This window comes from Miniopterus natalensis, chromosome 13 (assembly GCF_054644295.1).
Source record: "Miniopterus natalensis isolate mMinNat1 chromosome 13, mMinNat1.hap1, whole genome shotgun sequence".
NCBI lineage: Eukaryota > Metazoa > Chordata > Mammalia > Chiroptera > Miniopteridae > Miniopterus > Miniopterus natalensis.
This window is the reverse complement of record NC_142093.1, coordinates 25,060,243-25,083,736: the sequence shown is the minus strand read 5'-3', so window position 1 is coordinate 25,083,736 and position 23,494 is coordinate 25,060,243. Positions and strand designations below refer to the sequence as shown.

At 45.7% G+C, this 23,494-nt stretch overlaps 1 protein-coding gene across 1 annotated transcript in view; it reads left to right on the top strand.

Annotated features, from left to right (window-relative positions):
- Positions 1 to 485: 485 nt before the first annotated feature.
- Positions 486 to 23,494, top strand: part of LHCGR (luteinizing hormone/choriogonadotropin receptor) — a 46,731-nt gene continuing 23,722 nt past the window's right edge. The window contains exons 1-4 of the mRNA XM_087823911.1: positions 486 to 649; positions 16,909 to 16,980; positions 19,843 to 19,917; positions 22,897 to 22,971. Of these exons, the coding sequence (XP_087680037.1) occupies positions 486 to 649; positions 16,909 to 16,980; positions 19,843 to 19,917; positions 22,897 to 22,971 (386 nt within the window). The remainder of the gene's footprint in view (positions 650 to 16,908; positions 16,981 to 19,842; positions 19,918 to 22,896; positions 22,972 to 23,494) is intronic.

Sequence of the window (23,494 nt, the reverse complement as noted above, 5' to 3'; positions counted from 1 at the left end):
AGCGGGCGTCTGCGCTCTAGGACCTCCCGGCCTGACGCAGACCCTGTAACGCCCCGAGAGGGCCCGGGAGGGGCAGAGATTACGGGGAGCCTGGAGGGAGGTGCTGGGGGCAGAGACGGGGATCGGGGCCGAGAGCGAAGGAGCGAGAAGCTCCTCGGCTGGAGGGGGTGTGGCCAGGACCCGAGCCTGCGGTGCGACGGGGTAGGTCGGGGAGCGCCCCCTGGACGGCCGGGGCTGGGCCCCCACGGCTCGGCGCCCCAGCCCTGCCCAGGACGGGCTCCCTGCAGGAGGGGGCGGCCAGGGGCGCGGCGGCGGGAAAGGGGGGCACCGAACGCGCCCCACGTCGAGGCAGAGCAGAAGCTCGGCGGCGGGGCGCCCGGGGTGCGGGCCGGGGAGGGCGGGCCGAGGGGCGGGGAGAGGGGCGCGGGCCGCGCTCCGGGCCGTCAGGGCGCCCGCGCCGGAGCCCGCCCTCAGGCTGGCCGGCCATGGGGCAGCCGTGCCAGGCGCCCTGGCCGCTGCTGCTGCTGCTGCTGCTGCCGCCGCGGGCGCTGCCCCGGGCGCTGCGCCGGGCGCCCTGCCCCGAGCCCTGCAGCTGCCCCCCCGACGGCGCCCTGCGCTGCCCCGGCCCGCGGGCCGGCCTCGCCCGACTGTGAGTACGCGGCGCCCGCCACCTGCGCCGCTCTTCGCCGCCCCGGGACCTGGAGAAGCGGCGCGCCCCCCCCCCCCCCCCCCGCTCGCTCGCGGGGCGCCCAGGGCCGGAGCCCGCGCCCTTCACCTCGGCGGCGCCCGGGCTTGAGCCCCACTCGGGCTGGGGCCGGGCCGGGGGCGGGGAACCCCCAGGAGCCACGGGGGAGCCTCGCTCCCTGACTCCCTGCAGCTACTGGAAGGGGACGGGGCGCGATGCTCCCCGCCAGCCGCTGTCTCTGCCCGAGAGATCTTGCGTGGTCCCTGAGCCTTGGGCCTGCCGGGTTGGTGCAACTGCGGTGACCCCTGGCACCCTGGGTCCCCGGGAAGGCGGTGTCCAGGCCCTGTGGCCAGGGTGCCTGGCCGCCCGCCGGCTGCGCGGAGCCGCCTCTCGCGCCCGCGCACCTGCCTCGCGGTGAGCCCGCCGGCCGCCGCTCCACCCAGACCCGGCGCCCTGGCATCTCCGCCGAGGCCCTGTGTCCTCCCGGGGGCACAGCACCGCCGCCTCCACCCTCACGGGTGGCGCGGGGAATCCTGTACATCAGCAAGCCGGCGAGGAAGCTGTTTGCTAAGGTAATGGGGTGGAGAGGAGAAGGGGCCTTCGTGCCCGTGTACCGGTGTCACCAGGTCTCCTTTCTTCAATTTAGAAAAAGATACCACACATAGTTATGATTCTATTTATAGGAAATGCTCAGATGCACAGAAAGTAGATTAGAAGCGGCCAGGTTGTAGTAAAGGCCAGGTGATAGTTAATGGGTGCAGCTTTTGGGGATGACAAAAATTATCTAAAATTAGACTATGGTGATGCTTGCATAATTCCATGAATATACTAAAAACAATTGCTTTGTATACTCTAAATGGAATTTTATGGTATATGAATTACATTTCAATAAAGTTGTTACAAGAGAAGAGGGAACAGAAGTAGTGCTATAAAAGTATCCAAAAGGCACCAGACTGGTGGGGGTCTTGGCTATGTTCTAACAATTAGAGGTGATGGAATTCCATGCTGGGGGAGGAAAGAGACAAAGCCCCCTCCCCAATTCCTTGGGCCCCAGCAGTCGGTCAGAGGCCCACCTCACTGAGGGTCATCCCCTCCCTCCTGAGGGGCTCGGCTTCTCTCCTGGAAGAGTGAGTGGCCTTCAGGGAATATTTGTGGTTGACAGATACGGTTTAAAGGTTGAGGGGTTTATAGTAATTAGTTTCCATTCATTATCTTGTCAGTTCAATTCCCTAAAGGTGAGTACCATGCTGGTAGAATCCGTTTCAATCAATCAACAAATCTATGGGACCTGCCTTTAAGGCCCCAGCCCTTGTCCTTCTCTGACAAGCCCCTGGTCCTGTCTTATGAATGTGCCACCAACAGCCGTTTTCACTCACCTGGTCCTCATCAGACTGATTACAAGGCTCTGAGATCCAAAGAGATGGAATAATCTACCCAAGGCCCTGCAGCTATTGGGTAGCAAAGACACTTAACCTATTAATTATCTTTTTATATTTGCTTTCTTAGAAAGAAAATTACCCCTTCAGAGATATATATAATTTTTTCCCAGCTTCTCCAAAGTTGGCACTGAGTGGAGAACCCCCTGGTGGGAGGCAGGAGTGGGTGAACCAAGTCCCAGCTCCTTTCAGATTCAGCGTTTCACTGAGATCTCTCAACAGTTCCTGCGGCCACATCCCTGGTGGCCTCAGGAGTGTACCCCTTCCCTGGAGAAGACTGAAGTGAAAAGAACAATACAAAATAAAAATCCTCTTGTTGCCCCACAGCACCGTTTAGAGGAGCCGAGAACCCCTCGGAAAGATTGTAAGGGCTGACTGGGTTGGGGGTGCAGTGGGAGACAAGATCAGTACTGCTAGCGTGCTAAAACTGGCTGCTCTCGCTCCCGGCCAGGAGCTAGCTGTCCGTGCCCAGGCCCTGAAGCCCTTCGCCGTCCCTGAGGGATTCTGGAGAACCTTTGACGTCCTCCCGTCACATGCACTATCATGGCATCCACACCAGGAGCATCTCCTCCTGGACGTTTAGACCCTTTAGGTCAACAAGCATCTTCCCCTCACAGGGTCGGACTTCCTGAGGGTCAGACAGTTGAGAGATGACCTCAGCCTTCAGGCCAGGACCCCATGGAGGTAGAGCCAATAAAGGCCCAAACAAGGTCACTTTTTCATCAGGGTATGGGGACGTCAGCATCACTATGACAAAAGACATGCATAGGAAGGAACAGGAGGGTAGATGCTTTAAGGCAATGTTCTTCAAACTGTGGTCCCCGGCCAGCAGCATGAGCATCGCCTGGGAAATGTTAGAAACACACCCTCTCGGGCCCCAGCCCCCATCTACTGAGCGAGAAACTGAGGGTGTGGTCCAGCAAACTGCGTTCAACCGGGGCCCCAGGAGATTCTGATGCTCGCTGAAGTTTGAGGCCCCAGGTGTTGCTCTCCACAGAGGATATAATCTTCTGGAAGGCAAAAAGTACGTTTTAAACTTCCTCGTGCCATTTACTTCCTTTCCCCACCCCCACCCCCCCACACACATCCACAATACCTACGTATTGCAAAAGGCAGCTGTGATCACATTAAAACCCCAAGTTCTGAGACATATGGAAAATAGGATTGAGAAAAGTTTTTCTTTAAAGAAGACGAGGGAAAGGAATCCATTGAGAAGGACAGACACTGACCATACAAGGGAAGGGGAGGAATAATACTTGGCGGAGTGGGGTCTCGGTGCAGGTGGGAGGAGAGCATTAGTCATAGGTCACAGGGGAAGGGCCAGTCTTACGAAGAATAGAGAGACTTCCCAGTGGGGGCAAGAAGGCGGTCGGGTACAGGTGTAATTCCACATCGAGGCAAAGGGCAGGGAAAGTGCATGGGTTATGCTGAAATCCGCCTTTCTTCATGACGAAGGAACGAAATGGTAGGTGGTAACTACAAGATAGACAAATGTTATGAATCACAAGTTGCCAGGAGTTTGTAGAAAGAAGAGAGCTGAAACTGTAAGATCAGGCTCCCAGAAGAAGAGGGATGTGGCCTTGCACTGAGTTATCCGCATGACCTGACTCAGCGGGAGAAGGGGAGCACTCGGTGCTGGGGTTGGAGAAGGGGGGCACCACAGAGCACCTCAGGATTCAGAGGAGCCCCTCTGCAGGTGCTAGTTCATGTTTCAATCATTTCAGGCCTTGGTAGTCCCGTCTTTTAAGACCTCCAGCTAAAGTTCACTATTTGGTTTAAAGGTGGGGGAAAACCTGTGGATTGTAATTGCTTATCATCGACAAGACCACTGCCTGCGAATTTTGAAAATGGCACTGTTCAATTGTTTATATCTCCCCATCCGTTCCATATTTTTTTTTAAACTTAGGTATTTAAAATCTAAAATATGATACAAAAAAAAATAGTCTCCCACGTTTTCACTTGTTTTAATGGGGAATTTAAAAAATAATAGAAAAAAATGATTTAAAAAATTTTTTTTTCCTTTCCTTATTAGTTCCAGACAACTGGAAGGGAGAGAAAAAAAATCTCACCTTGCCTATGGTTATATAAAAATCTTTGTCTCTATGACAACAGAAAGGTTGATCTGCTTGATATAGAAACAGCTTCTGAAAAATCTGTTTGTAAGAAAATGCTAATAATAATTATGGGAATTTATTTTTTGCATGTTGTTCCTACTAAACAGAGATTAAACTTTTAGACTTTATTATAAGACTCAATCCAGAGACTTGGAAATAAAATGTGCTGTATCCATGAGCCCAGTGTCCCAGGAGGATGTTAGCACCCCGACATTTTTCCTGAATGTCCATCTCCTTCCTCCTGCAGTGAAATTAGGGTCCAAAACAGTATTCAGTGTTGTAGAGGGATGTACAGGAGGAGGGTGTGGTCCCTGTCCTTGAGGAGCCCACAGTCTATGTGGAAACACACCCAAGAGACTGATGTACGTGGGGAAAGAGGTAACAAGGCCCTAAGGAAATCAGAGAATAGACCAATCACTGTGGACTGAAATCCCCAAGGGCTTCATGAGCCAAGGGTCATAGGCTGACCTTGAAGGGGGAAAGGAAAGGAAAGTCCAGGTGTAAGAACCACAGGTTATAGTAGACTAGAGAAGCACAGATAAGGTTGAATGGATTTTTCTCTTATTATGCTTCTCCCAGGCTCTTTGGGGGAATTTTTTTTTAAGAGAAGATATGAAGTCACCAAAAACATTTGATTAAATTACCCAGAGAGTTGTGCATAAAGAAAAAATTCCAGTATGTAGTTCTTGACTAATAACTTTCAAAGTCATTCTTGGACAGTTAATTAAAAGACATTAAGTAAACATCATGATTTGGAGTCATTTCCCCATGAAGCATTCCCCCAATGTCACCTCCCACCCCACCCCACCCCCCACGCACACGTACTTGCTTCAATACCTTGTACTCACATATATTTTTGCACATATCCCACCACAATGTAGCCATCCATTTAATGTGTGCCTCTTCCGCTAGAGCAGGTTTCTCAGCCTCAGCACAATTGACACTTGGAGTCAGGTAATCATTTGTTGTGGGGGCTGTTTCGTACACTGTGGGACGCTTAGCATCATCACTGCCTCTACCCACTAGGTGCCCTCCCAAATGGTGACAACCGAAAATGTCCCTAGACATTTGCCACATGGCCCCTGGGGGTAAAATCGGCCCCCCTTGGTTTTGAATCATTGTGCTAAAGTCAGAACCAACTGAAGAGGTCTCATTCAACTCAAGATTCCCAGAATTTTGCAGGTAGTGTGATTAAACTGTTCACTGAGCTACACACATGATCAAACTGCGCAGACAGCTGAATGAGAACAGTGAACCAGCAGCAAAAGGAAGCCCACATGTTAGTTAGCATGTACCATATCTAAATTTAGCATGTTAATTAGCATGTACCATATCTAAACGTCATTTTAAAAGTCTGCATCCTAGAAAACAGGCAGGCAGGGGGTGCTATGGGTACTGGAGGGAGTTCTGTGTTATATCAACATCTAGGGCCCAGATTTTGCAGACCCCCAAGTCTGTCCTCTGAATGGGCCATAGTAGACATATCAGCTTCAGAGAAACAAGACTGGAAGCCTACCTATATTACTATACCCCATCCAGAGTGCTTTAATTTTTATTGTCTACTTGTTTTAACTCACTCGTTAGGAAAAAAATCAATACCCAGCCCAGGATCCATTAAAGCAAAACAAAAACACCAGCAAGGCAGCCTGAATGGAGACCAATGGGTTTCTAGTCCGGAACACCAGGTAGGAGCCCACAGAACAGAGGGGAAGGCTACTAAACTCTTACAAGTAGGACAGTTTGGCCTGTCCTCAGCTTCCCTAAAGCTGATCAGACCAAAAACAAATCTCAGAATTCAGAAAGCTCATGTCCCACCTCCCTACCCCATAAAAGCAAAGGCCCCAGGTAGCGGTTGATCTTTAACTTTAGTTCTGACTCAGCTCCCCCGGCTCTACCTCCAAGGCAGTTCTTAAACATGGCTGTGCCCATAAACAAGCTCCTTGGGGGAAGCTTTGCAAGAACCAGATTTTATTACTTTAAAAATCATCCTTTGGGGAAAAGTGAATGATGGCCCCTAGTGAGACACTAAAAAGCAAGCGATAGAGTTCCCAAACTCTCAGTGGAAGTGTAGAGCCAAAAGGTTCACATACGGACGTTTCTGGCATTGGACCCGGCTCCCCCCTTGGAGAGCAATCATTCCTCGGGGTTTTTCTTGCCATATTCTTCTTTTTTATTTCAAAAGCAGAGTTACATTCAAGGCTCAAGTTCTGCTTCTTTACCCACCTCTATCTTCTTTCTAAACCCCTCAATTTGGCTTCTTTTCATCTCTTAAAGTGAGGCTTGAAGGCTTTCTTTCCAAAATATAACCTCCCAGAGTAGCTGCACCAGACAGCCATGTGAAACTCTGACCTTACACAAGGAACACTAAGGCCAGCTGGGCCACAGTGGTGGGAGAGGCCCTGCTGCTCACGCCCAGACCCCAGAGGGCTGGCTCCACGGGAGCATGTGTTCTGTTCTGGCAGCTCCCCTTGGCGTGCGAAGAATCACATTCAATGCAGATTTTAGCAAGTCTCCCACTAGCTATGTTTTTTTAAAGAAGGGAATTAAAATAATCCCTCCTACCAGGCAGGTGGGCTCTCTGACTTGGTGGGCAGCTTCTAGCAGCTTCTCTACATGGTCCTCAATTACTCCAGCTTCTGCCCCACTGGGAGATGAAACCCTCTCCCGGCCAGCAAACCATTCACAGCTGCTCTGTGTGGCCCTGAGCCACAGCTCTGCAATGCCACCAGAGCCAAATTCAGATTCATCCTTGACTCTGCATGAGCAACAGCAGACAGCATTTCTCAGCCCACAGGGATGGGGATACTCTGGTATGACAGGGTAGGAGGGTTCAACACAGCCCCCAAATGACTGAATTGATCGACAGGGCAAAGACCAGGCAGACCTGAGTTCTAGCACCAGGTCTCTTTTCCCTAATTTGCACTGTGGGTTCAGGCTACTGATAAAACCTCTGAGCTCTCTGTAAAAGGGGTGTGACGATTCCTGCCCCTGAGTGGGTGTGACTGTGTAAAGATAAAGGAGACAGCAGAGCCAAAAGTACTGGGAAGTAAAGGTTTCACATAACTACAAAGTATTATTGTTACAATCTGGTGATGCAGAGAAGACTGCATTTACTGCTCAACCTCATAACCCACATATGAGGTTGAACAGTAAATATCAGTATTCCAAGGGGCAGGCCTGATGGACCAGTTTTGTTCTTGGTAGCTGTTAATTAGAGAAAACGACCCACTAGGTCTTCTCAACCTTGAAGGTAAATAAGTTAGAATCCCCAAGAGCAGAGCTCTTTATTGCCTGGAGTCGGATATGCTGGTCTTTTCAGCCCAGGCTGAGCTCTCTCTCAAACATGCCACCTAACACCTGATTATAGGCTGTTTTCTGTGTTCAGTCGGGTCACTCCTGTCTGCCCAGCGAGAGCGTCTGAGCCCATTCAGCCTCCTTCTTTTCCCCATTCCCCATCCCTAAGCCTCAGGCTGGACACATAGAAACCCTTCAGGTCAGACTTGTTGACCACTCAGGAACTAAACACTGAATTGGACAGGTCAACGCGCAGGACCCAGTGAGTCTTCAGGCTGTAGGAGAGAGAGGACTACAGTCTTCAGATGATGACAGGGAATGATAGAAGGTGATAAAAGCCAAATAAAGCTTATAAACAAAGTCCGATAGGAGTTCAGAGAAGGGAACCTTCCCTTCTAGCCAGAGTAACAAAGAAGGTTTGGTGGAGGTATCATTTGAGCTGCAGTTTTTTAAGCCTCACCCTCCATAGGGGCAGCTGGGTTAATGCCGTTATCCCATAAGGTCAGTCCTAGCCTTTGACACCAGCTGGAAAGGCCACTGGGAAACCACTCTACAAAGTCTTCTGCTCCCTCAGTGACCACCAGCACATGTCCTGTCTGTGTGAGGGAGCGTCAGTGGGACAGTGGGCCACTTCCATTGGAAACCTTGGGTAGGGCTCTGAGAAGGCTTTTCTCATTTGCAAGCGCCAGAAATCATCTCTGACAAACTTAATCATAAGAGATGAAATCACAAGAATAAGGGGGGAGAAGGATGTGGGCAAGATCCAGAGAGAATCTGGCACGTTAGCAGGAAGAGGGGAGGGAACTTCTTTCTAGATTCCACCATCACAATGAATCAGCTCCAAAGACTCCTTCTGTCTGTTATGGGTTTAATTTCCCAGGAGAGAGAATCTGGCTGCCTCCCCCCTGCCCCACCCCAAGGCAGAAGCACATGAGCCCGGTCAGTGAGGTGCTTCTGCCCTGATGCAATCAGCAGTGACATGCTCCCAGAGAAGGGGCATTTCTGAGCCAGGCAACCACACAAGTTATCACCGGAAAGCACACATGCCGGTCATTTCGGGCACTTCAAACCCATCCTCAGGTTAATTAAAATATGTGGTATATCGGCCACAACCATGTTTTACAGGATCACTAAAAAGTAAAACATAAAATAGTTTTTAGGTGCCTGGACACAGAAGCTTGTAATGAAAGAGCTTCCTGAAGCATATCTGCAATGTCCCTGCCCTGACGGCATAATATTCTCTGCTTCTAAAAAATATTTTTGAGAAATCATTACAGATGATGCAGACATTCCCCCCGGAAGAATTCAACATGCAATTTTATTTGCCAGAGTTATTCTTGTCATGTTATATTATTGCTAGGAGAATTCTAGTTTAGGGGATAAAGATTGGATCATTTTGCTTTGTGTCTTTAGAAAACTTGAAATGGGTTTTGAGTGAGGGCTCAGATGTATTTACCATTTTCCTCTGAGGCTTTATATTTTTAATTTAGTTGTAGCACAAATGACTTGGAAAATCCATTATCCAGGAATCTTCTTGAGCATCTTGGTTCACACTATAACTCATGAGAACTAGCAGCTCCCCGGGCGCTCTGGAATGCTGGCTGAGAGGACGGTCCCTCCGCTGGCCTTTCCAGTGGTAGACTTCCAACTCACTGCACCTTTCAAATCAGCGAGCACATGCGAACTCTGCAGAGTGGCTCCCGAGAGTTGAAATATTTAAAGGGAAGTTATTCATTACCGTTTCTTTAAAAGCTATCAGGTGAGGCCTAGAAGAGATACCTGGACCTAAAAGAAAGGTGCCACTTGGGTGTGTTCACCCTTCCTCTCAGTTGTCCTATGTATGATCAGCAGATAGTCAAGTGTCAGGGACAAGTCTCAGTTTTCTAAGCTTAAGGATGACCCGAGACAAATAGAAGGGTATATTCCAAAGTCCTGAAGCCACCCTACCCCACCCCGGACAAGGAAGTAGAGTTACCATAAGCATAGGTGGGGTAGCTTGAGTTTTTTAGTCAGCAGCTATGAATTAAAAGGACTTACTGTGCCCTTATCTTGTGCTTGATACAGAAGCAGTATTATATAGACATTTTCTTATTTAATCTCAAAAGTCTCTGGGTTAATTAGCATCATCATCATTTATAGATATGGACTGAAGCAATGATTTGAACCCAGACAGCCTGGCTGCAGAGGATACACTCTTCATTACCCCACTGCGTTGCTTCCAGAGAGAAAGCACATGCGATTGGTGGTGAAGACAACACTCCTTAAAGTATGTAGCACCTGAGATTAACCAAGGGTAGGACTTGACCAGCAGAGAAGTGCAGATGTGCCAGATGGTGGAGACAGTGTGAGTGAAGGCAGGGAAGTGAGGCAAGTTCAGGAAACACGATAGTCTGGTTTCTCTAAGGAGGCTGTCCAGAAGAACTGTCATGTGAGTCACACGTGTAATTTTTATTTTCTAATAGCCACATTTAAAAAGCTTTTAAAAGGCGAAATTAGTTTTAATAAAATATTTTATTTAATCCATTATGTACAAAATACTATCATTTCAACATGTAATCACTATAAAATTATTAATGAGGTACATTATATTCTTTTTCTTGCCAAGTCTTCAATAGCTGGTGTATATTTGACACAGTGCATCTCAGTTTGGATTGGCCATATTTCAAGTGCTCAGTGGCTATGTGGCTAGTGGCTGTGGTCTGGACAGCACAAGTTTAGTGTACTAGTTATATGAGGGGAATGGTGGGTGACAGGGCTGACAAATGAAGTCTGCGCCTTTATTTGGAGGGCCTTGAATGCAAGACTGAGACACCTGTAGATGCCTGAGTATAAGAGTGATACAGTAGGAGTTGTGAGGAAGATTAAGCTCAACTGGGCAGGGGAAACCCAGGACAGGGTGAGAGGAAACCAATTTGGGGAGTATAGAATGGCCAAGGTGGAGAAAATAAAGGCCAAGAAGAGTGGCAGTGGGAGAGGAATAAAGGGGCTAGAAACAAGAGATGTGTGAAGGCAGAAGCCAGCAGAGCCTGGGTGTCCAACGGTGGATCGGAAGAAATGTTCACATCAGGCACCTGGCAAATTTCAAATCACAGTGTAGTAAAAAACAAAGAAATAAACAAACAAACGAAAAACTATGTAGTTATTAAGTGCTGAGGAGAACAGAGGAGAGAAAGGAATAACATCTGGTAGGCTCTGAAGCTTCATGGAGGAAGAGGAATTTGAGCTGCATCTTTGGTGTTGAAGACTGTGAGCCCATGCCCTCAAGAAGCTTGTGGCTTTGTCAGAAAGCTAGGTTCTCACAGGAGAAGCAGACGATTGTGTAGCAGGGTGTATGAACAACCCCCCAAAGGAAGAGCACTGATGTGATTTGATTAGGGAAGGACACAGCACTGGAGCAGGAATGAAGTGACCTGTTCTAGTCCAGACCTGCCACTGAATTGCCACGTGGTTTCAGGGAAGTCTTTTCACTTTTCCTAACTTAAGGTTTTTTATCTGCAAAGTGAGGGGTTGGATCAAACCACCTGCAAGTGGCCCTTTCACTCTGATTCCTTGAGCCTAATACAATGCAGGCTTAAAGAAGTGGTCAAACAATAGTCAAAACTACCTGGATGTATTTTTAACGCATGTCCCAAAATGTTTTGATGTAAAACTTAACATAGTGGATGTCCAGCTATGCTGACTTCATATTTCAGTTAACATGGAAGTCTTAGCTCCCTCAAGGTAAATGCTAAAGACAAGAGGCCAACAAATGAAGACATACCCAGCAATGGAGTTACCAAATAGATTGATGCATTTTAAATAGCAGAGATTTAAAAAACATTTGGAAAGAGAAAATCCATTTTATTTCATTCCAAGATGAAAGCAAGTTTATTGTAATTACTGAGCAGCTTTGAAAAGAATACAGGAATTCTTAAGGCTCTGTTAAATATAGAACAAGGTCTTACATAATAAATACAAAAACATTAACATTCTTTTGAATTTAAATAAAGTACTGCTTCTCCCTCCCATTTCAATGAGTTCATTAGGCAAAAAAAGCTTTGACCAGTTCTGATTTCTCTCTTTTTCTCTCCCTTTGATTTTGTAGTGTTTTAAAATTCAAGATGTGTAGCTCCAGCAATAAACTAATCATCTGTAAAAGATGGATGGATGTTTGTAGCTTTCCTAAATCGATCATATAGATGGCTTTTCTAAACAATTAGAGGGAAGTGAATAAAAATATTTCACTTCTGTCATGCTGGGCAGAAGTGAGGCAGGAGAGTAGGAAGCTAGAAAAATTCCTTGACAAGTAGGATGGGGAAACTGAGACAGATAGCTGGTTCAGACTGGCCTCCTCCAGCACCCTGACTCACCCGCCTCCTCCCATGAATGACACTCCCTTAAGCATTAAGCCCTCGAGACGATTAGGTTATGATCAGCTTCACCGGCATCATAACTAATTACAAGATCCCAGAACTAGGGTGAGCGCTTTATTTCAGTCCTAAGGAACAGAGGCTGCTTCTACTTCAACTTTAACTACACCTGGAAGCGTTGAGAACTTGCAGGCAGGATTCTTGAGTAGATGGAGCTTCCAGAAATGATGAAATTAAGGCAGCCTTTGTCATCCAATCTAAGTATTTATTTCAACATCTGTGCCAAAGGCTCTTGGTCAAGGTGGGTTTTGGCCATAATCCAGGTGTCACCTATGTTACATCATTCATTCATTTAGAAATTAAAGTTTAAAACTGTAAAAAGGACTGTGAAAGTGTAGTGAATGTAAGCAGCTGCACGGTTTCACGGCCATATTCTTCTATAGCCATCTCACTTTTCAGGGGGCAGAGAGAACTCCCCACGCCGCAAGTTCAAACTCGCATTTGCCCACTAACCCTGGCTCTTCACCACCCGCCTGAGATGCAGAGTTTGGAAGCGTCACGCTCTTTGGCTGAGACAGAAAAGACTCTGTCCCTCCTATATTTTTCTTTGCTTGATGCATAGCTTTCACGCCTTTTTGGCCCTTGACAGCAGAGTCACTGAACTGCCCTTGCCTTTGGCTGTTTTTTCCAGTTTTCCTTGGCCTCTGCGCCATATCTAACGATAGCGACTAGACCTTTCCACAGGAGTTCCTTAAGTTCGCAAAATTATTGGAATAGATGCAGGCCTAACTTAAAAAAAGAAGGAAGGGGGGAAGGGAAGATGAAAGAACTCAATGCATCAAAATAAAACTTCTCTTTTCTATTTGCCTCTAGCACAGAGTGAAGGTGATCGTATCTCTTCATTCACGTAACATTATCATTGGTCCAACCCAGGTCCCTCTCTGTTGCTAGTTATTTATTTTATCCCTTCTCCTGCCCTTTGATCACCACGGGCAACCATCCTAATGTATGTTTACATGTTTTCTTCTTAAATGTCTATGTTTGCTGTGCAAGTGTTTTGATTCTGCAAGTGGTATTCCATCTATCTATCTATCTATCTATCTATCTATCTATCTATCTATCTATCTATCTATCTATCATCTATCTATCTATCTATCATCTATCTATCTATCTATCTATCTATCATCTATCTATCTATCTATCTATCTATCATCTATCTATCTATCTATCTATCATCTATCTATCTATCTATCTATCTATCTATCATCTATCTATCTATCTATCTATCTATCATCTATCTATCTATCTATCTATCTATCTATCATCTATCTATCTATCTATCATCTATCTATCTATCTATCTATCATCTATCTATCTATCATCTATCTATCTATCTATCTATCTATCTATCATCTATCTATCTATCTATCTATCTATCATCTATCTATCTATCTATCTATCTATCATCTATCTATCTATCTATATATCTATCTATCTATCATCTATCTATCACCTATCTATCTATCTATCTATCTATCTATCATCTATCTATCTATCTATCTATCTATCTATCATCTATCTATCTATCTATCTATCTATCTATCTATCTATCTATCATCTATCTATCTATCATCTATCTATCTATCTATCTATCTATCTCCCGCATCCCCCCTTCCTCCCGGCACCGTGGCTCCAAGGCGCCGCGCCCCGCGTGCCTTCAGCGCCTTGCCCGGGCCGCGGCCAGCTGCCGGGTGGGCGCCTCCCCGGCCCCCCTCGCCCGCGCTCGGCAGCGGGCACCCAGGCCGCCCACGGAAGCCCGTTCACACGGCTACGAACAGTCACGGGGCGGGAGCAAACGAGGCTAAATACCGGAGACTGACCCTTGAATGCTTGGGAACTGCTGACAGTTGAAGATGCTTCAGAAATAAAGACGTGACATCTCTAAAATAAAAACGCAAGTCAGCGGAAAAAACAGCTTCGGATTTAGAAAAGCGCCCGCCACCTGGCCTCCCGAGAGCAGGCCTGCCGAGCTGGGCGCTCCGGCCTCGCCCGGCCTCTCCGCAGCCCTGGCCCGGCCCGGCCCGGCTCGCCCCAGCCACGCCCGCGAGGCTCCCTGCTGTTGGCCGGGGTGTCCCTTCTGTGGCGGGAACGCAACCCCTCTGCCTTCCTGCTCTGTGGCATCTGCGTCCACTTCAAAATTTCATCTTGCACCGGGGCCCTTCCAGCCCGGGGGCGGCCAGCGCACGGCCCAGCCCTCTCCCTTCCGTCCGACCGCTGCCCCTCGTCCCGCACCCCGGCATCAATCGACAGCTCGAACCTCCCTGGCCAGCCCGCGCCCCACTGTCCCCGAGAGCCCCCGGTGCCCTGCGGAGAGGAGCCGGGGAGGCTCGCCGCGGGCCATTTGCATATAAATGGCTCTGAAGGGCTCGGTGGGAGCTTTTATGGAAACACTCTCCCAAATATGTTCTGCGCTGCATTATCCCCGCAATAAAGATTCTGGAATCAGAATTTGGCTGTCAGCTTTATTGATGTTGCGTGGGGTACAGTAGAATACAGCTTTCTCTTCTGGAAATTTATTGACTTGGCAGTGCAGAGAGCAATAAAACTGTGTTTTTAATCAGTAAGCCAAGCGGACATGATTCCAGAAGAAATATAGGAAGCAAACATGCCATCGTAGGAAGATTTCTCCCCCACTGTCCCTGCTCTTCTCGGACGCCCTGTTAAATAAGTTTGGGTGCTGAGCGATGCGCTTGGGGGACTGTCTTCAGGAGCAGAGTCAGAGGACCAAGTCTGGATGACTCCCTCAAGGTTGCACCACCTCTGAGACGCTGCTGAGTGAAAGCGCTTTTCTGAAATGAAATGCCTTCGCGTCAGCCCCTAGAGAGGAACTGCTGGTAAGGTGCTTTGCAGAAGGAATACCGAGAGTGTGGCATGCCTCCCCTCAAGAGAAGCAAGGTTACAGGGCCTGCCCCCGCACCATGCTCACCGAGCAGGGGGTTACCTGGGTGTACCTCCAAAGGAGATGAAATCACCACCTCCAAGCGGTGTCTGCACTCCCGCGTTCACTGCAGCGTTATTCATAACGGCCAAGATAAGGACACACCCTAAGTGTCCTTTGACAAATGAATAGGTAGAAAATGTGTGGTGTGTGTATATATATATATGCAATGGAATAATTTCAGCCTTAAAAAAAGAAGGAACTCCGCCATTTCTGACAGTATGAAATGACCCCGGGGGGCATCATGCTAAGTGAAATAAGCCGGACAGAGAAAAACAAATATTGTATGTTATCACCTATATGTGGACTCTTAAAAATATATATTTAAAGCTGATTTCATAGAAACAGAGAACAGAATGGTTGCCAGGGCCTGGGAAGAAAGAAAATGGAGAGATAGGTCAAAGGGTACAAACTATCAGTTATAAGAGGAATAAGTCCTGAGGATCTAATGTGCAGCATGGTGACTATAGTTAATATACAGGACTGTACACTAGAAAGTTGCTGTGAGTGGACCTTAAGTGTTCTCACCACACACAAAAAGAGTTAACTATGGGAGGCTATGTACATGTTAATGATCTTTATCTTGGTAATCACTCCACACTGTATATCAAATCATCACCTCGTACACCTTAAATACACACGAATATGTTTGTCAATCATCCCTTGATAAAGTTGGGGAGGAAAGAAACAAAGAGAAAGTGGATTAGGGGTCATGTGCTTTGGCCTGGTATTGCCAGTGGGAAGAACATTTGGACTCAGTCTATTTGGTCATGTCACCGTGTTCAAATTACTTAATCTCTTTGAGATCCGGTTTCTTCTGCTCTCCAAGGGGAATACTCACCTCGCTCCACTACTGAGTGGATTTAACAAGGTTATGGGTGGGTGGGTGTCCCTCGCACGGCACCTTGCGCTGGCAGCAAGTCCCTGGAACGCTGAGCCATGTCACGGGTTCAATCTGCTCGTCATGGAGGCGTTCTTTCCTGCCAGCTAAGGCAGCCTCTGCCGCAGAGACGCATGAGAGCAGCGTCTCCCACCTCTGTTCTCATATTCATGATATCCGTGTCCCACCTGAAACGTGCTGCTCCTCTCCCCTTCTCTCCGCCAGTCCTCGGGCTAAACCCTTGAATCATCGTAGATGCTTGATACATGTTGGTTGAAAATTCATCTCTGCCCGCAGGTGCTTTCTTCTGAGTTATCTTAACTCCAGTTTCCTTTATCACTTGTATATCATCCTGTTCCAGTTTTTGCTGTTGCTGAGTAATCGCTCTATTCTCTACTCTTATGTAAAGCATAATTTTTATCTCAATTCAAGAACACTCAGATTGTTCCTCTGCTTGTGAGTGCCTGAAGGAAATGCTCCATAGATGTTCCCCCGAAATGGCATGAGATGTCCGTGTGATTTAACCGTATTAGCAAGTGCTCTTGGGATAATATTGAAATAGGCTGCCTGGAGAAGTTGGAGCATGTTCTTAATGAACCTTCCCTTCTCCTGTCTGCCTGATTTTCAATTGCATTTTCCCCATTCATTTCTCTGTTCTACTCAAAAAAGCTTGTTTTCCTCTCAACCAAGCCTATAGGGCCACTCTAGAACTATGTATTAACTATTTACTTGGTGCCAAGCCCTATCCTTTACATGGGTTACCTTGATTAATCATCACAACAACACTGTGAATTTGGAGTTATTATTTCAATTTTATATATGAAGACACTAAGAGAGGGGCCTTAAATAACAATGCTCAGGGTCACATAGCAAGGTAGCGAGAGAGTGGGGATTTGAACTTGGGTGTGTCTGATCCCAAAGTTGAGGATCTAAACCAAAAAATTACACACTGTTTGATACAGACCAAGAATAAGTCGTAACACATCTCTTTATAGGTATAAGTTAAAATTCTCAACCTAGATTCAGTTGTTGAGAAGTCCATAGTCACACACACACACACACACACACACACACACACATTTTATTGATGAACTTAAAAAGGCACCCAATCTTAAATTTTAAACTCTTGGCCTTCCTTTTTTTCTTTTCTAGATCACTCACCTATCTCCCTATCAAAGTAATTCCATCTCAAGCTTTCAGAGGACTTAATGAGGTCGTAAAAATGTAAGTAAGATACTGCATATCAAAAGACATTCATAATTGGAATAATACATTTTTTCTAAGAGAAAGCATAGTTGAAAGGGGATAATGTTTCTAGAAGAGAAACTGTATTTGGGAAACCCTAGTACTTTTATCTTTTTAATACAAATAATATCTAGGGACCTTTGAAGAAGGGTATGATTTTCAAGAGTCATTAAAATCTAGATAATTAACCTTGCTTTAATGAAGTGAATGCATTTTGATAAGTGATGATAAACTTCTCAAGTAGAAATGATAGATTCCAAGCATAAAAATTCTCCTGCTATAGCAGTTATTCCCTCCATCACATTTTTAAAAATATATATATTTTATTGATTTCAGAGAGAGGAAGGGAGAGGGAAAGAGAGAGAAACATCAATGATGAGAGAGTCATTGATCGGCTGCCTCCAGCACGCAACCTGGGCATGTGCCCTGACCGGGAATCAAACCGCAGTCTCTTAGGTCCTAGGTTGATGCTCAACTGCTGAGCCACACCCTGCTGGGCCCCCTGTCACATTTTAAGGTAACACCCATATGGAAGAAAACGTTTTGGAAGTTTATTGTGCATGAGAATATAATGTTTGTATCTAAAACATAATAAGCAATGACAAAAACACAAAATTTATAGTCTTATCAAAGTGTAGAGCGGCCTTATAAGGCAGTGTCATCTCACATTCATGTCAGATGTAGCTTCAATCCTTTGCCCTGGGTCTCAGCTTCTACGGTCCAGGACCGCATCCATGGAGAGAGACCTTTCTCAGTACTCCAGGATTCCAGCATCCTCCTTAATGTTAGCCCAAATCAAAGGATCGAATGGGCCTTTAGCTCCAGAGGACATCTCTGATCTTAACAATCCATTGGGCTTTCAAAGCTATTCCAGCTCCCTGAGGAACCTCTGACTGCTCTTTGGGATATTAGCAAGCAATGGCCATAGTAAAAGTAACTACTGAAAAATTAGTGCATATTATGAGAAATTCACTGCAGGTTGCAGAAATGTCAGTTTGCTTGAACCTAACTCTTACTCTTCTGCTCTCAAGTTATAAATGTTGAGTTTTGAGAACTTTTAATGCATTGAGACATCCTGGTGAGAAAATCAGCCACAGTTAACTAAATAAACTATTAAGTAGGAATAAGATGAATCAGCCCAGGAATGATCCATTATTGCATTGTTCATAAAATACATTAACTGCCTTAGGCTCAGCCTTTCTGTGGCCTAAAGCTCTCATGAAGTTTGAAGTCTTCAGTGAATGTTAACCTTAAAAAACACACAAATGTACAATTTGTGAATTTGAGACTTTTTTCTTAGCTGGTAGCAAATAGTAACTTAGGTTGAGATTTTAGAATAACAGTGACAGTACCTATATGTTTGGGGGTGGTATATGGCAAAACTGTTTACTTTTGTGTCTTTTTTAAACAAAAATCATTTCATTCATTAATCCATCCATTCATTCATTCCCAATGTGCCAGGCATAATGAGTCACCAGGGTTCACAAAGTGAGAAAAAGAGTCAAAGACATAGACAGTCACAACCCAAGAAAGACACTATGTGCAGGAGTTGACTGCCTTGCATTTGCCTCAGCACGGGATTTGGGGAAAAGGGAAAGAGTTATGAAACAATGAATCCAACCCAATTAAAACCTCACTAGAATGATGGAGTTGGGAACCCAGATAGCTTGGTCCTGGTCCTAAAACCTTCCTATTATCACTAGGTAGCTCTGGTGTAGCCACTATGGAAAACAATAAAGAGGGTCCTCAAAAAATTTAAAATGGGACTGCCATATGACCCAGTGATTCCACTTTTGGGTATATATCCAAAGAAACCCAAAACACCAATTAGGAAGAATATATGCACCCCTATGTTCATTGAAGCATTATCTACAATGGCCAAGATATGGAAGCAATCCAAGTGCCCACCAATAGATAAGTGGATAAAAAAAAAAAAAAAAGCTGTGGTACATTTACATGATGGAATATTACTCAGCCATGAAAAAGAACAAAATCTTACCATTTGCAACAGCATGGATGGACCTGGGCGGTATTATGCTAAGTAAAATGAGCCAGTCAGAGAAAGATAAATACCACATGATTTTACTTAAATGTGGAATTTAAAGAACAAAATAAATGAACGAACAACGCTGAAACAGACTCATAGATACAGAAAACACACTGATAGTTGCCAGAGAAGAGGGAGTTGGGGGACTGGGTGGAAAAAGTGAAGGGATTAAGAAACTCAAATTGGTAGTTACGAAATAGTCATGGGAATATAAAGTACAGCATAGGGAATATAATCGATAATATTGTAATAACTGTATGGTGCCAGGTCAGGGTGAACACTTCGTAAAGTGTATGATTACCTCACCACTATGCTGTACGCCTGAAACTAATACAAAATAATATCGAATGTAAACTAATTGAAAAAAATTTTTAAAGGAATGATATGGACATAAATAAAAGGTAGATGGGGGGAAAAAACACTAGGTGCCTCTCCTCTTAGAAACTCAGTTTTCGGAACTGTAAAACAGGGAATCTGACTAGATTTTCTCAAAGGGCCTGTCCAGTTCTAATAATCTATGAAACCATCTCATAATAAATAAGAAGAAAAAACCAAACACCCTGTTGTAATAAACAGGGGTTACCGAAAGTTGCATTGCAACAGCTCCTGGGTTGTAGGTGTCCGTCGGTGCTCCTTAAGGGAGATGCTAGCACTTCATGATGTGAGGACAGCTTAATGCGTCCCTGTTCTTTCTTGAAGGGACATCCTACTTGTTAGGCCACATGCACAGCTACTTACGATGCAAACATAGTCATTTATTTCATGTTTCTTCTTTGTTTTCCTCTCTCCTCTAGTGAAATTTCTCAGAGCGATTCCCTGGAAAAGATAGAAGCTAATGCCTTTGACAACCTCCTCAATTTGTCTGAAATGTAAGCATCAGCTAACAGACCGTTTACGGCTGTACACTATGACTCTCACTGGCTGGAGCCCACTCAGTTTTTGCATCAAGCATTCACTGCTAGAAAGCCAAGAGGAAAAGACTACGGCAATTACTAGGTCTGGGCAGTCACTAATTTCTCTCCCCGCAGAGGCCTGAAGGTTGCCATGGTGACAACTGCATCTCCCTGAGAGCTGTGTAAACTCTGAAACATCACAACACAAAGTCAGGAATTTAAATTGGCCTTGTGGAGTCCTGCCAAGTAGCTCTTACCTTGTGGAAGGAAAGGCGTGGAGTACTTGGGGTGGTAGGAAAATTTGGAAAGGAGCTTAGAGATCATGAATTAGTTCATTGGGAACTGCGAGGGCACATTCATTCATTCAGTAAATGGTTCTTGAGTACCCACCTGGTAAAAGCCCTGTGTTGCGCATGTGTATGTTGGGTTTGTTGTTATTGTGATATCTTAAAATTGGTTTTTAAAAATTACCCTTTCCAAATCATCATTTTCCTCCAGTTTACAAAAAGGGTGGGAGAAGGCTGGCTAATTTCAGTTTTCAGGTGATGAACTTGCGTCCTAAAGAGATTAAATGACTTGCCTGATGTCACACAGCAAGTTAGCTGGGACCATAAATCAGGTCTCGTGACTCTAGGTCACGTGACTCTTACTGCTGCCTTATTTGGGCCAAACCTGGGCTACTACAAACTTCACCTGCATAGGAGTTTCAAAGGTTAAGGGAAGAGGAAAGGTGTTAGCAACAGTTTTTAAGCACTTGTGCTTGGCATTTATATCCTCTAGGTGGTGTCATCTAATCCTCACAGCCACCCCGTAAGGTGGAGTAATTATCCCTTTTGTTCAAGGGGAGAACAGAGGCCCAGAGAGGTCAGTCACTTGACCAACGCAGCGCCTCAGACAATGGCGGGGATGGGATTCAACCCCAGCCTGTCTTTCTTCAAGGTGTGTGCACTTTCCACTGTACCAGAAGGCCTCCCCATGAATGGTCCAACTAGCAATTATCTAAAGAGAGTAATTTATTGATAAGTGTGAGAGTACCTGCCACATGTGCAACCAAGGGCCAAATGCTGCTGGAGTACAGAGGAGGAAAAAATACGAATCTCCCCCAGGAGATGACCGTGTGGCCAGGCGAGGGAGAATAACTCACCAAACAATTATGGGAAATCCGAAACAGTGGGTGTTAAGCACTGAAGGTATAGTCTGGACTTGTCTGCGAGAGAATTTCCTGGGGGAGGGAGGAGCTAATTACAATTATAGATGACAGTTCTACCTAGAAATCTGCAGTTTTAACAGACTACCCGAGTGATGCTGAGTCAGCACAGCTTCCATTGAGAACCACAAGAGCATCTTCCAATAAAGTTTCTCATGATGCAAAGCAACGTTTATCAACAGAAAGAAAAATGAAGTGCTCTAGGGAAAGTTTATGGACCTTTCCCAAGGAAGGTCCTGAGGTTAGGATGTCAGCTCTGCACAGGTTCTATTTGTTTTGTTCACAGCTGTATCCCTAGCACCTAAACAGAGCCTGGCACATGTAGGAGCTCAATCAATGTCTGCTGAATGAATGAATGAATGAATGAATGAATGAATGAATGAATGAATGAATGAATGAATGAGTGGTCTAAGGTCAAAGCCCAAAAGAGATAAGAGTCCCTTAAAGAGATAAAGGTCCCTTCCATCTCATCCACATAATGCCTTATATGGCACGACTGATTCAGTTGTAAAAATAATTACAACAAAGTGTCCCTCACCTTTAAATAATCAAAAGGACATAAAAGATGGAGCTAGGCACCCAGAGGTGGGTAAATATGGTAAGGTGGAATGAGCACTAGACCTGGAGTCAGAAAAAACTGACTCAGAAAAATCATTCAATTTCCTGATTTCATCAACTATGACAATAATTGTTAACATTGGTTGAAGCCTTACTGTGAACCAAACATACACATTTATTCCTTTAAAACTGCCCTATGAGGAAACTGAGTTGTAAGTGGTATATCCAAGGCCTACAATTAGTAAAACCAGGATGTAAAACCAAGCTGACTGCAGAGTCCGTCCACCTAACCAATACACTATATTTTCTCTGTACAAGAGTAATTATTGTTTCCTCAGGTGGTTGTTGAATGGGTTAAGAAAGCCAAAGGCATTTACTGGCCTTTTATTAAATCCAAAGGAGACAGGACCCAGCAACTGAGGCCTCTTCTCAAATAATCAAAATCACTGGTGGAACTAGGGACAAGAGCAATAACACCACTGTGATGTTATGGCTGTACTTTTTACACTCTGCAAAGCCTGCCTTGTACATTGTCCCTACATATTCTATTACTACCCCTCAACCTGTGAAGTAGGACAATTGCATATTTTTATGTCAATATTACAGAAGGGAACACCAGCTCAGGGAAGTTAGGAGACTTGGCATCATCACACAACAAATTATCTACAGAATAAGCATAAAGTCCCCAAAATCCAAGCCTCTGGACTCTGTGCTGCTGTTCCATAGACTGAGTGACCATCTGGATAATTGGTCAGTGTGGCCGGCAGCCCAGTATGAAGAGAACCAGTTTACCTACAAGGGAGAGCAGCTAATTTGCTCGTCTCTCCTGGGAGCAGAATCTCCCATCTCCCCCAGCGTTTAGGCTCCCGGGTGGGCAGGACCTGCTTGGCCAGGAGTCCTGGCCATTGATGCTGCCTGGGGGACAGAGGGTGGAGGGAGGTGGAACAGGGGTGGAGGTGGAACAGCCTCCGGGCTAGGAGGCACCTGCTTGGCAGGAGGCTGAGAGCAGAGCTTCCTGGAAGCAGCCACTGGCTCGCCGTGCCGTTTCCATCCCCAGAGTCTCAGGAGCTCCTCTCAAGCACTTGATTTTGTCGGTGCTGCTTTCAGCCAGCACCCTCTGATGAGCACGGTCTCCAGCATTCCAAACACATCTAGTAAACTGCCGCCTGTTTTCCTGCCTCTCTTTACAGACTGATCCAGAACACCAAAAACCTGGTACATATCGAGCCTGCAGCATTTACGAATCTTCCCCGGTTAAAATACCTGTGAGGAATTTTCCTTTTTAAGCAACTGGGGAGGGGAAGATGGGCATCTGATAAAAAGCAAAACAATTCCAAGGTTGGGAAGAATTTTTTTAACCATATACTTAAAATGATTTGCATGTCTGCCTTCAGCCTTCTGATTTAATCAGCATTTCTTGTCAGCCACTGTGCTGGGCACTTTCAAATACCTATAAGTGCTTCTCAACATTGTCTTCTGTCCCAAACACCAGAGAAGACCATCACCTCTTTGCAGTGATTTTCAAAGCTGGTGGTAGGAATGGGAGGGCTCATGATGCTTTAAAAAGGGTAAATCAGAATCTCTAAGGTGAGGTGGTGGTGTGGACAGAGCAACTTCTCCCATCGTGTTAGTGGCTTTTAAATTCTCACAGTCAACAGCTGAAAGAGTGACTGGTAAAGCCAAACTCAATATTTTTAAATTTAATGTGAAAATAGTATTTGCAAAATGCCTTTCTACTGTTTTTATCTTTATGCCTTAATAACAATTCCTTTCACTCACTCCCTGCCC